Source organism: Coenobita brevimanus, chromosome 115, assembly GCF_032717465.1.
Source record: "Coenobita brevimanus isolate Jiangsu-jjx chromosome 115, ASM3271746v2, whole genome shotgun sequence".
Taxonomy (NCBI): domain Eukaryota; kingdom Metazoa; phylum Arthropoda; class Malacostraca; order Decapoda; family Coenobitidae; genus Coenobita; species Coenobita brevimanus.
Window position 1 is genome coordinate 4783807 of NC_137068.1, and position 14376 is coordinate 4798182.

General features: G+C 40.8%; 1 protein-coding gene across 1 annotated transcript in view; it reads right to left on the bottom strand.

Annotated features, from left to right (window-relative positions):
* emb (exportin-1 emb) overlaps nucleotides 1-14376 on the bottom strand; it is a 92288-nt gene that overhangs the window by 31477 nt on the left and 46435 nt on the right. Inside the window, exons 11-13 of the mRNA XM_080286984.1 lie at nucleotides 12686-12877; nucleotides 11934-12137; nucleotides 10299-10572 (exon numbers count right to left, since the gene is read on the bottom strand). Coding sequence (XP_080143110.1) covers nucleotides 10299-10572; nucleotides 11934-12137; nucleotides 12686-12877 — 670 coding nt within the window. The remainder of the gene's footprint in view (nucleotides 1-10298; nucleotides 10573-11933; nucleotides 12138-12685; nucleotides 12878-14376) is intronic.

Consider the following 14376-nt stretch of genomic DNA (forward strand, 5'->3'; position numbering starts at 1 on the left):
CTTGTACGGGTTAGAGTGATGCAGAATTCCCACCCTTTCCAGCAAGCATTTGGTGTGGATGCAGTCTTATGTACAATAACTTAAACCCTACAGACGTTGACAAGGAAGTCTTGTACTGTATCATGTAAAATGCAACCAATGAACCAGCTTGGTCTTCTGCTCTTCAATGGCCCAAGCTATAACTGCCTGATATTAGGAACACATTTATACTGACAACAGTAATATGGAAATGTCTGTCACAGTTTATTAAAAGCACTACTGCATCACGATTACCACCTCTGATGCCCTGCTCCCTCCTGTGAACCTCCAATAATGCAATGGCCTAGACAGACGTCTCCAGGCTTCCTTATCCTCACCCACCTCACTCTCCAAAATCTTCCTCTTCCTTCCTTTCACTAATATACTACTCCACTCTTCGTCCATATCACATAAGGTCTGCCTCTATCAAAATTACTCTGTATATCATCCAAAATCATGGAAATAAAGACTTGAGAATCTCACCTTCCTTGCACTACAGTCCAAATGCTAACATCAAATTCATCATAATCCCCCAACCACCGCATATCTACCAAAGAGCACCGGGGCCAATGCATGCATGTTAGAGCCTTCATAAACTATGTAATATGAATGATACAACTTAATTTGGATTTAGCGTTAATCAAGCCCTATTAACCCTAAACTACAGTATGGGGTGTGCAGGAGGCTTTGTGATCCGCCAATATAGCAAATTAAGCCGCATTCAAGAAATTCAAAGTACAGTAAAGTACATTAGTGGCTTGGAAAATATGCGGCGCATCTACATGATTTTCTTTCCCCACAACTCCCAGTACATTTGGATACTGTGCTCAAAAACTGGAATTACTGTATAGCCGAAAACTGACAACTTGCCTCCCGCGATGAGGTGAAGTTCGCGAATGAGGCCTCAATGTGGAGAACTTCAAGACATCTCCCTCCCCTCCCACCTGATAAAACAACTATGTTGGATGTAATCATACTGATGGCAGCATACAGTAAACCCTTGATTTAACGTACCTCGATAGACTGAATATCAGATTTAACAAACACCACGAAGCCACCAATATAAAGAATGTCCTTTGAACAAAGTGTAAGGGATCACAATCCTGTATATATGTTTTATAAAGAAGTATTGTGTCACAATACATGTGTTTCACAAAGAATTGCACTGATAAGGATGTGAAAGAAACTGCAAAAGGGCTAAATTATGGGCCAAGTTAGTGTACAATGGGTGGTTTTCATTTTTCATACAAGAGTATGCTGTTGTACTCATTTATTTATAAACCTGTGCTTGATGTCCCACCTCAGGGGGGATATCAGATATAGCAGTTACTTATTTGGCTTTACTGGACCAGGCTTCCCCACAACTGATAAAGCTTAATTAGGTTCTACTGCACTTTATTGTTTTTAGTGTGGTATCAGTATTATTTACCTTACTGTAAAACTAGAAGTACAATTAGTTTCAAAAGTTGAGTGACGTGCTGGGTTGAGGACGTGGTTCCCCGCCCTAGTAAAGTGGTGTTTGTGTGCATTTCTAATACATTATTTTTCACATAACTACAACACCTTAGTTAACTGTAATTATTACAATAAAATTCTAATTCTTTGTTAGCATTGTGGCAAAAATTATTTACCTAGCTATGGTAATAAATGCAATGACAGCATGGATGGCGAGATATGGGCTTGGTCAGAGGACATGGTCTCTAGCTTAAGTAAAATTTGATAATTTTTTTTTAATGTAGTTACAACACCTTTGTTTCTGTATTTACCAAGCTAGGGAAATACAAGTGCTATTAGCCGTGGAAAGGGGGGTGGGGTGGGGGAAGGGGGTCAAAAATTTGCACTACAAGGAGTAAGGAAGTAAGCCCTAAGGTTCATGCATAGTGATAAATTGTCCATTGGACAACTCTACCATCATATCTCTATACCCACTACCCTGCACCTTGTCACATTACCACTAACCTGCATCTGCCACTTCGCACCCGTACCCTACGTATCCTACCGTTCACATAGACCTTCCACCAACCAGCACTCTGTTCCTAGTCTACTATTTCCTCCACCCCCACACCACTCGAGCCACATCACCAAGGGCATGATGGTGAAGACAGGAAGAGGAAGGACAAGAGAGTGAAGCAAATGAGAAGGAAGGGAAAAGCAGGTCAAGGATGGAGGGTGTGGGTGGGGATGGAGAGTCAACTCCATTTTTTTTCTCTCTCTCTACTTCGATATAATTACCATATGATACCAAGCCCTGAGGTTAATGTTCAATGACAATTATCCATATGACTACACTAAAGTCCTACCTACACTCAACTCCTGTTAAGGCCATGACACACACCACCACCTTCGCTTGCCACCTCACACCCCCTAACCTCTCCTGTATGCTACTCTTTGCTTACAACTGCCAAACCACCACTGCCTCTCATCCTCCTAACACCCCTCATCAACGCACATAACAGTTGAGCCACATAGCCAAAGACATGGTGATAAAGGAGGGAAAAAGAGGAAATAGGAGAGAGACAGTGGAGGAAAGGATATGGAAAAAATTGGTCAAGGATGGAGAATGTGAGTGGGAGGGGGACTGCCAACTCCTCCATACCTTTTCTTGTTTTCCAAGTTACTAGGTTATGATTATCACCTGATCTATGAGTCTACCAATTGTTTCAGGGTGTACTAACCATATTACTTACATGAAATATGCTTACATCTGTTACCCTTTTGGGTGAAGGGGGCAAGCAGGAGTCTGGTAATACTCCTACCTGGCACTTCAATTTTTACAGCATGCCTTCTATTACTGACTGTTACTTTCTACTATGTTTTACTTGGTTTGGCAAACACATTACCTATCTGTCTATTTATATAAAGCAATCCTCACAGTGTTCTTAGAAGAGACTGAGAGACAAAAATGAGTAACTTTACATAAATTATTTTTTTGTTTTTTCCCCTACATACTAGACCTAACTTTTTTTGTACTATTCTTGCATCTAATTACTATTTCTGCACTGTACTTCATTGCATGTGTGTGTGTGTGTGTGTGTGTGGTCTTTACTCAGAAAAAAAATAATAATAATAATAATGATAATAAATAACCCAGGGTACTTACTTGCCTAAATAAAAAACTTGTAATTAGTTAGCTGCATAAATGAACTATTAATACAAACTTTCCATGAAAATGAAACTTATTACCTTACTGCAATAATGAAGGATCATAATTCTATTTCCCAGCTAGGTAAGTGGATCTGTTTATCAAAAAATATATATACAACAGGTTCTCAAATTTCGCATGATTAAATTCAGACAACTTGAATTTCGACGGCACATCAAAATCTACCATGCAGCAATTTTCAACTCAGGGCTACAGTTTGGGATTTGAAACACGTCAAGGGCTGCCTGGTTTCCATCCGTAAACGCAGTCTGGCTACATACAACCAAAAAATTTCAGTCACCAATCAAAATGCAAACACGAATAATAGTAAAGGATCATGTGACAAGATCATAACCATTATTTGTGCTGAACTGGCTATTTGCACTAAATCCTCATGGAATGATGGCTCTTTCTGTGACGATTCAGAATTTCATTATAAAAGTTAGGAACTGATTTGTTACAATTACTTGAGAGGAGCATGTGGAGTGACGTGGAGGGACAGGTTGACGAATGAAGAAGTGAAGGAACGCTGTGGGGTGGATGTGGATGTGGTTGAGATTAGGAGAAATACACTGAGGTGGTTTGGACATGTGAAGAGAATGGAGAATGAAAGACTGACTAAGAGGGTGTATGTACAGTAGGTGAGGTGGAGGGAGGGAGAGGTAGACCGAGGATGAGGTGAAGGGATGGAGTTGAGAGGTATATGAGGGAGGGGGGGGGTGAGTTGGGGGGAGGGTAGTCAAATGGTGGGTGACAGAGCGACTTGGAGGCGTTTTGTCTGCGGCCACCCTTTGCGGGATTAGGGCGTCGGGCTATAGATAGATAGATAGATCCATATTTACATTGAAATTTCACCATAGATTTTCATTATTAAAGTTAGGAACTGATTCCAGTTACACTTATTTGTACTGACACTGAAATTTCATCATTCAGAATCAGGTACGTAAAGACAGAAATAAAGCCTGAGTTGCATCATTAACAGCGAGTATTATGTCAGCTGTTCACGTAGTCAAGGAAGTGGTCTAATGTGGGTCACAGATGCATGCAGTGACGCTCTGGCCCTGCCAAAACACGTGAAGTGCAGCGTTGTACATTGCACACTATATACAGTAACACTGAAAATGAGTGAAATAAAGACACTGAGCAAATGGTTGTGCAGATACCAGTTGTATGCATTCTGTGTATCCTTTCAGTTACAAATGAAGATGCTTAGGGCCTTATCTAGCGTGCACCAAAACAATACGTGAAGAGCTGTGTTATATATCACACATTTCATTAAATCAGGCAATGTAATGTTGAAGAGGAGTGTAATAAAGACATCAAGTGAAGTACCGGCTATGCACATTCTGTGGATTCATTCTTTTACAAAACGTATTTAAGTGCCACCGGACACAAACCAGGATGAATGATCCTAACCTAGTGGATAATGACTTCTTTCAAGAGGACATGAAAAAACTTACTGAATTACCAAGTCATGTTTCACAGAAAAAAATTATGCTTGGGTAACATGAGCCAAAATAAAAGCTAATGAATGATAACCAAAAATTATGAGAGGCAAAGATACAACCACATGAGGCAGTGATCAATCACTGATAAAAGCAGTAGCTGGGAGATGCCTGTAGGCTCCAGCTGATGGACTCATTTCAGCTTTAACATTTTTATTTTTTAACATTGCCACATGACCTCTTGATTATGTTCTTACTGAAAATCCACTTGCAAGTAATTATTCATTTGGGCTATCTATCTAACAACAGCCTGATGCCATAATCCTAAATGGGGTGGCCGTTAATATCGACATATTGATGGGACGTGGTGAAAAAAGGTAAGCTACAAGTTTGTTTGGAATGTTTCCATTGTCAAAGGTTGGAGTCAGAAGAGAAAAACAGAAAAAAGCAATTATCTTATTTGTTTGTGTTGTCACTGATTACCCTTACCACTAATTTATCTTCCTCCATAAGAAGTCCACCTAAATTTGGATGACTTAAATTTCACGGGGGTTTTTCAGTACCAAATGGTGTCTAAATTTGATAATGTACTGTTCATTTACATATTTACTCTGTCATTTTGCCTTCACACCACTCTCTTGCTGCTGCTGCAGCATCTCCTCTTCTCCCTCAATGGATGTTAACTGCTCCTGAAGGGCCATGGGAGCCATAGGTGCAATTCTGAGGGCATGGTGGTGGTAGGGTGGTTTGCAGAAAACGAGTGAGATGTGGCATGCATAATGACAGAGTCTGTTCTGGTGCAAACATGATAAACTGGTGGCAGGGAGGGGTAGTGGGTGGGTTGCCAGTTAGCATGATATGCTGCCATACCCACATGGTAAGCTATTTTTTTTTTTTTTACCATGTTTCTTTTCCAGTATCACCTAGTGACTCTGTATATGACTGTAGGCTATTCTAAAGCTCTGAGCCATGGCTGCCCTTTCTGGGATGGTTCTGTTGCGGCAAACCTAATAAGAAATGAGTAACTTTGGTTCATGTTATCTGGTGTTACTGTACATCTGGCCACAAGCAAGGGTGGTGGAAATGGGAGATAAAAGTCACTCTAAGGAGCCATAAAATATAAATGACACTGCTACTTTCAGAAACTATGTGGTGCATTGTTATACTACTCACTCATATGAGGTAGGCTGCAGGTCCTCAGAGATGTTCATGCAAGGCAGGACACAGGTCTTGGGTTGAAAAATATTTTCAATGCAGTATCAACCTTGAACCAGAATCTGTCCCACTGGCATTTTACAATGTTGTTCTCCCATTCTCACTTTTCAACCTGCTCTTCCATCTAGGCCTCTTTAATCAGTAAGACAATGAAAAAACTGAGATGATACAGGCATACCCCGGTTTAACGATGCAATTGGTTAGGTAAAAACTCTTCGTTAGGCAGGGTATCGTATATCGGGGTAGATTTAACACGTAATGTAATGTGACGTGTTTTTCAGCCTTGGGCTTCCCCCCAAACAAGTCCTAAACCCACCCAAGTGAGCCTAAAAAGTTTAAAGCCAATCTAAAAGGCCTAACAGTTGTAAAAGTAGCTAACCTAAGCCTAACACCTGTAAATAACTCACTAAAGCCAACAAATAAAATCTGAAAATTGTCAAATATAAGTCTGGAAAAAAAACAGGCTTAGTAAACTGTACCCCTAAATGACAATGTTCACCCCACATATGGCGAGAACACATTAATCTAAAAACAGTTTATAAATCAACATAAACACACAATTTTAGTCTAAAATATCATCAAAATCAGTAAAAAAAAAATCAAAACCCATCATTAACTGGGGTTTGGCCATCGTTAGGCAGGGTATAGTGGTACAGTATTCCTACCCCCACTGTTAAGTTGGGGTGTCGCATCTAGGGGTATTGTATATCGTGGCAGACCTGTGTAAATAACCCATATAAAGATATAGCTAATGGAACATATATTTATTATGCCTAAACTCAAAAAACTTGTTGATGACAGATTTAAGATGTGTCAGTGATTCTGCAGAAACCTTGTGTACTGGCTTACGACATAGCTGCACACTATCTGACACAAAGACGACTTAGCCTATACAAGGTCTATCCAAAAGGAAACCAAGCTTTTTAAACAGTGCACCAGCTAGCAGCTGTATCGTGATCACAACAAGAATGCTCTATACTGGTGACTCTGGATTTAGTCATCGACATACACATGCATCAGCGAAGGTGTGTTCAGTGCACTTGGTGAATTTTCTCCTATCTCTTCTATCATCTGAAATCGACAAACTTTCACTGTGTATTTCAACTTGAGGGGGCGGTGGTCTGCAGGGGTCAAATTCGGGGAGTAGGGCAGCTGGGGGACAACAGTTATCTCAAGCTTCACCAAAAAGTCACAGAGAAAGAGCAACACATGAGAAGGTGTGTCCTCCATTTATGAATGGAGCCGCCAGTAATCTGGGTGTATAGATTAATATTATTATTATTTTTTTTTTTTTTAATTTGTTTTTCCTTCCTGTTATGTATATTTAAGGAATTGCTGAACATATAGGATGGAAGTAATGTGAGTATAAGTGGCTGGGGAATGGCTGGGAGAAGGAGGGAGGTGAGAAGACAGGAAGAAATCAGTAGGATAGAAGTTGTGGAAGCAATGAAGAAAGTTAAATCGGGGAAAGCCCCAGGAATTGATGGAGTGTGTGGTGAAATGCTGAAGCATGGGGGAGAGATAGTAGTAGAATGGATGTGGAAGATGTGCAGATTGGCCTGGAAGGAAGGTAGAGTCCCTGAGGATTGGAAGTCAGGTATAATTATTCCCTTGTACAAAGGAAAAGGGGAAAAAGAAGTATGTGGTAATCATAGAGGCATTTGTCTTCTTAGTATAATAGGAAAAGTGTAAGGTAGGATACTTATTGACAGACTTAGAGAAAGAACAGAGGAATTAGTTGGAGAAGAACAGAGAGGCTTTAGGAAGGGAAGAGTTGTGTAGATCAGATATTCATTCTTAGATCTTTAGTGGAAATGTTTCTAGAGAATGGAAAGAAGTTGCATGCAGCTTTCATGGATTTGGAGAAAGCATATGACAGGGTGGATAGACAAGGATTGTGGAAAGTATTAAGAATATATGGAGTAGATGAGAAGTTGTTGAATGCTGTGAAGAGTATGTATGATGGTGCTAAAGCTGCAGTGCGTGTGGATGGTGAACTAAGTGAATTTTTCTCTTTGAAAGTTGGGTTCAAACAGGGATGTGTCATGTCTCCATGGTTGTTCAATCTGTACATGGATGGGGTAATAAAAGAGGTACAAGGTGGGGTAGTGGATGTTGGAGTGGCCCTGGTGAGAGAGGATAGTGTCTGGAAACTCCCTGTACTGTTGTTTGCAGATGATACTGTGTTGTTGAGTGAAGACAAAGGGGAGCTGCAAGGCTTGGTGGATGAGTTTGGGAGAGTGTATAAGAAACGGAATCTAAATGTGAATGTAGGGAAGAGTAAAGTGATGGTCTTTGAGAAAGGTGAAGTCAGTGAATGTACAGCGAGGTTGGCTGGTGAGGAATTGGAAAATGTGAGTACATTTAAGTACTTGGGTAGTGTGATGAATAAGGATGGAGGTTTGGAGGGTGAAGTGTGTGTAAGGGTACAGCAGGGAAGAAAGGTTGCTGGTTCTTTGAAAGCAGTGATAAGAAACAGGGAAGTGAGCATGGAAGTGAAAAAGTTACTACATGACAGTATTGTGATACCAACTCTAACGTATGGAAGTGAAGCTTGGACGTTGTTGGATGGGCACAAGTCAAGAGTGAGAGCAGTGGAAATGAGTTATTTAAGAGAGGCCTGTGGAGTCACATGGAGAGACAGGCTGACAAATGAGGATATAAAGGAGCGTTGTGGTGTGGATGTGGATGTGATAGGAAGCGTTATGAGGAACACACTGAGGTGGTTTGGCCATGTGGAGAGGATGGAGGGTGAGAGACTGATGAAGAGAGTGTATGTGAGTGTGGTGGAGGCCGAGGATGAGATGGAGAGGTATATGAGAGAGGGGGGTGTGAGTTGGGAGCAGGGCAGTGAAATGGCGGGGGACAGGGCGACGTGGAGGCGATTTGTTTATGGCCACCCCAAACAGAATTGAGGTGTTTGGCAATAGATTAGATAGATAGATAGATATATATATATATATATATATATATATATATATATATATATATATATATATATATATATATATATATATATATATATATATATATATATATATATATATATATATATATATATTTGTGGTACGTGGGGGTGCTCACCATCCACTCACTTAATGTAGTGCTGCTCTCGGGTGTCTGCCCTGTCCTCTCCTCCATCCTTCTTTCCTTTTATCTTCATCTATCTTTCTTTCCTTCATTCTTTCCCCGTCCTTCTGCCTACGGGTGACTTTACACTCCCTCTTCTGTCTTTCTTTCCTTCATTCTTTCCTCTTCCTTCTGCCTACGGGTGACTCTACACTGAGTGACAAGCCAAATAGTTTCCTGTACACCAGGAAACCATTTACTGCGCTGGGTGGTAACCATATAACCAAATTTTGGCGCCTGGTGGTTTAGTGGGTAATTATTGTGCTCCAATCGGATTGAGCCTGTGAAGGTTTATATCCAAGGGGTGGTTGGGGTTATTGCTCACGTAATGCCAGTCAGGGATGAGTGAGGTTGGTCACTTTCATCTTAAACATCAGGACCAACTGCCTAGCCCCGGGCTCCTACGCTCCTCAAGGAGTAATGTAGGATTGGATGATGGATGGATATATATATACATAAAAGGCGCAGCATCCAGGGCTAGTTTGTCCATGCCTCAGGCCTCCTTCACAAAACCTCCCTCAAAAGCTTCAGGATGTCCATGTGAAACTCTCTATTGACTGTCTGACTGTGTGGAAAAAACTCATGATATACAATGCCCTTCCAATAAAAAAACCAATCAACATCAACTTCACAGTGACTCTGACGTGCTCCCCTTCCCCCATAGTGACAATGTTACAATCCTCTGTGACAACTGCCTTTTCCCTTCGATTGTGTGGCCATACACCCACATTTCATCACCTGTTATGACATTTTTCAGAAAGTAAATATTCTTTCCAATTTGAAACAAAATTTCACACAAACCTGTTGCTCTTCAAGATCCTTCATTGTTCAACTGGCAACAAATCGTCAAGTGCACAAACACACGTTCCCACAAGGGCATGTACCTCGATGACTAAGTGACATGGAGTGATGTAGCTTGTGTTTGACTGAAGCTGAAAGTCATCGGCACACAGCACTCTCATCGCAATCATGATATGGCTGCTAGTTGGTGTGTTATTTAAAATGTTCTGTTTCTTTTTAGACAGATCTCATATAACCACAAGGAATGTATACTTACCATACATAATCTCAGAAATTTCTACTCATCATGCATAAACTCAAAAAGCTTGTTAATTACAGCCCTGAGGAAGCACCAGCATATCTGTAGAAACCATGGATACTCCCCTACAAACATTACTGTACAGCCCATACACAGCCCAACTACTTACCATGCATAAAGTCAAAATAGCTTGTTGATGACAGCTTTGAGGAAGTGTCAGTGAATCTACAGAAATCTTGGGTACTTGCTTTATTATACATGATGTCTGAGAAAATAAATACTAAAATAACCACAGGGAATATGTACTCACCATGCATAAACTCAAAAAGCTTATTGATGACAGTCTTGAGGAAGCGCCAGTGGATGCGCAGAAACCGTGGGTACTGTCCCACAATATACATGATGTTTGAGGCAATGATGGCCTTGTTGTCCTTGCCTCGCTTCTGTTCACATAAGCCCAGCAGGTCCTTAATCACAATGACAAGGAAGCGCTTCTCGTCGTCCTCTGGCATGGCCCCACTGATGGATCCCACCGCCCAACACAGTGTATTCAGGTTTCTCCAAGACCATTCACTTCCATTTACCTGTACAAATGATAGTTTGTTACCGCTAGTCCTCATTATGGTGCTGGAGAGGGACGCCTCCATGTGGTGGTACTGATAAAACTGGGCGGCTCCACTACCCATTTAAACAAGCATCCCTCAACTCCTTCCCCATCCCCTGAGAGGAGGATGGTGGGCTTCGGAAGGGCAACTTCAGCTTGCAGTCCACTGGGTTCACACCTCAGATGAACCTGGGACCACAGCAATAACAAGTCCTTGTTATAAATATGGGAGGAATTAAAAAAAATTTAAAAATGTTTACATTCAACTGCAACTGAACATCACACTAAGAAGTGACATCAAGGTTCACTGATTTTCAAAGGACTTTGTGACATCACTAACAGTTCAACTGTATGTGGGGGTAACTAGCAAATCAATATAATAAGTAAGAATGGAATTGATCTCCCCAATCCAGAGATGTATTCCTCATTTAGCTTTTGCTACCTTCAAACAATTTTATAGAAGACTTTTGAACCTGGCAGGGTTATACATCATTCACCATTCCTTTCACTGTGAGAAATCTTTCCTATGCTGAATGACATCACATGAGGGTAACAAATAAACTCCCAAAAGTTGTCATCTGATTAGCAAGGTTAATTTCCTCTCAAGTATGGGGCTACACATTACGTGGCATAGGAGGCCTTGTAACACCTCTTCCTCAGAAATCTATTTTCTTTATTGCACCTTGACATTCAATGTTATTCATATACCTTTGTTATTACTACTTCAGCATCAATAACATACAAGAGGATACTGAGGTGGTGATTTGTGGCCCCAGGTTCCTCTGAATGTGAACCCTGTGGGCTACAGGCTGAAGATGCTATTTTCCTGCAGTCCCTTATCCTCCTTTCACTGAGGGATATAAGAGACGATCATACAACTGGGCAGCAAAGCCATCCAGTAACTGTATATCAGTGCGATCACGTGAAGCATTCCTCTCTTGCACCATGCTAGGGTGTAATGTACACAATACATCATTTTGGAAGAGGTGATGCAAAATCCTCAAATATTGTACAGCTCCCCATCACTAGGTACAGTGCTCAAGAAGCAATAACAATTACTTGAAAGGCCAAGCAGGCACTTTCTTTCCATAAACATACTTTATTCAGCAAATTTCCTACTTCAGCTATTTCTCTGAAACTATAAGTTCATGCAAAACATAACAAAATGTATCTAAATATATGTAGTTCATTAATCAAATAGCACTATCTACTATTACCATTTAGGTGTCTTTGCAAAAGGGTTCATTTTTCCTTACAAAAGGTACAGTTTCATACATTTACAATGATGCCAGATTTAGCCACAATTTTGATACCACTGGGCATATCCACAGGTTCACTCACCTGATTGGCCAGTTTTTCGGTCATGATGCGTTCCGTGTCACCGTAGTCCAAATGTGTGAGATAAACGAGTGTCTCGCGCATATTTTTATACATGTTGATGGAGTCTGTATCCCGCATAAACTCCCGCACCACCTCACCCTGCTCATTCTCCACAACTAGTACCTCCTCAGGCTTGGCCATTCGGCTGATCATCAGGGCACGCACCTGGGGGTGAAAAAGGTATAATTATAAACAAACTGACATGCATGAAGTGTGATTCTCAGGAGTGACTGAAGTTTATTGCACACATAATAATGTTAAAGGGAAAGCAACTGGCCACACACACACACACACAGAAAATAAGCTGCAACAAGACAAAAATCTCCCTCGAGTGAAGGTGGATGATCTACGGGAGTATGGTAATTCTTCTCACTTTAAAAATGATATACAGCCAAACTATTATCAAATTCTGTGACCAAACGACAGAAAATAGGCACAAAGGGATGAAAACCTCTACAGTTATGGTGGACTAACCAGAGGATATGTTATACCGCAACTTTTCATCCTTAGCTTGGCTCAGATTTTCACCCTTTTGCAGCTTATATAACTCAACAACAGATAAAAACAACAGTACAGCTCTACATTCTACTGAGAGCCCTTCTTAGTGACATATATATACTATATTCTAAAGTTAATCTGTTATAAATTAGCATTCAAAATGGAGATGGTAATTTTAAGCCAAATTTAAGTCTTAGGAGAACAATGATTCTCACCTTAGTCAAGATGGGCTGGTAAAACTGACGCCGAGAGGTCGGTCTGGGGAGGTAGAGGGGTGATGCACCAGTGGGCGGAAGGAATGGTGACTCACGGTACAGGTCAGATGCCAAGGCATTCCAGTATTCCAAACAGATTTTGAAGATTTCTGTATCATCCACTTCTGATATCAGGATCAGGTACTGTAAAGCCTGAAAGAGGAGAATTACGTTAAAATAGTGCCATCAGACTGTAGCAATGGGGAACAATCTAACAAAGTGGGATGCTGAAAGTATATGTGGACTAGATAAGAGGACCAGAAATGAGACAAAAAACTGAAGAGTAAAATAATGGGAACCAAGTGTCTGGAAAATGAGGTCAGCATTTGTTGAGGCAATAATGGATACTAGTGTGCTTTTCAGAGTATAAACAGATTCATTTACCATCATGGCCATTATGGTTTAACCATAAGAAACAGCACATGGTAATGAGTGAAACTACATACAGTAATCCCTGTACTTTCCGGACATTGTGGGCCTGGACCATCGGAACCGAAAAATGGCCAAAAGAAAAAAATCCCCCAAAAATCCTAATTTTTTCCCACCCGTAATTTGAAATTGCCGCGCGACACTGAACAGCTGGTTTACATCACGGCCTCTTCACCCTTTCCTTCCTCCCCCCTCCCCCCTTCCCAGTCAGGGTTACTGAACAAATTTTTCATTACCAAATGTGGGCCAATTTGGCAATGAAAAATTTGTTTAGTAATGAATCAGAACAATGCATTACCAAATGGATTTTTCACATGTATGAGGATACACAGGATGGAGATGATGGATTGTTTGCTCTCTCTGATTAACCTGCTACCCTACATAGCGTGAAAATAATCAACATGCTGTTAATTATAAGGAGAGTGATTACATGTATTTCCACTTGTATATAAATTTAGTGAAGAATAAATGCTAGCTTTACGAATTTGGTAATGAAAAGTTAAATTTGGTAATGAAAGTTGAGGAGATTGGTAATGTGGCCGTTGCGATCTGGCAACTCTGTTTCTCCGACATCAACAGTTACTCCCTAACTTCGATTGTGAATAGATGCTTATCTCAATGGAAGCCACACGTGCTCATTTTTTGTGAATAAACAGTGAATATACTGCAATACCTTGCCTCTAGACCACATGGGAATTTACAGTGTTGTGCAGTGTTAAGAAATTTGAACTTAGAATGCAATGGATCAACTGTGGAGTGGAAATTGGAAGTTTAAACTGGCGGTTAGAACTGCAGTGGTGCAGTTAAGAACAATGTGCAGTGTTAAACAATTATAACTCACAGTGCAAACAATGAAGTGCAGCACAACACTGGATTACTGTACGTGCTTCAAGAGCATTTTCACCACTGCCAAAACCTTAGAAAGGAAGTCACAAACGTGATGTTAGTACCCTGGCTGAGGTACAGTCACTTCTAGTTCCTCATTCTTTGGTTCCTTTTCATTTATTTCATGCTTTATGTCCATTATTGGTGTGAATAGGGTCTCAAATAGGTTTAAATAGGTGCTATGCATGTCCGGTAGGGAGTTATTTAGGTGGCTTTCAAAGTTAGGCTGGGTTAGGGTCCAGAAGTACCAGTCCAGGAGGCTGGTGCCCACTATCCGGATGTGCCTTTGGTTCTATTACATCGGACAGTGGAGGGATTACTGTATTGTACTCTATTCA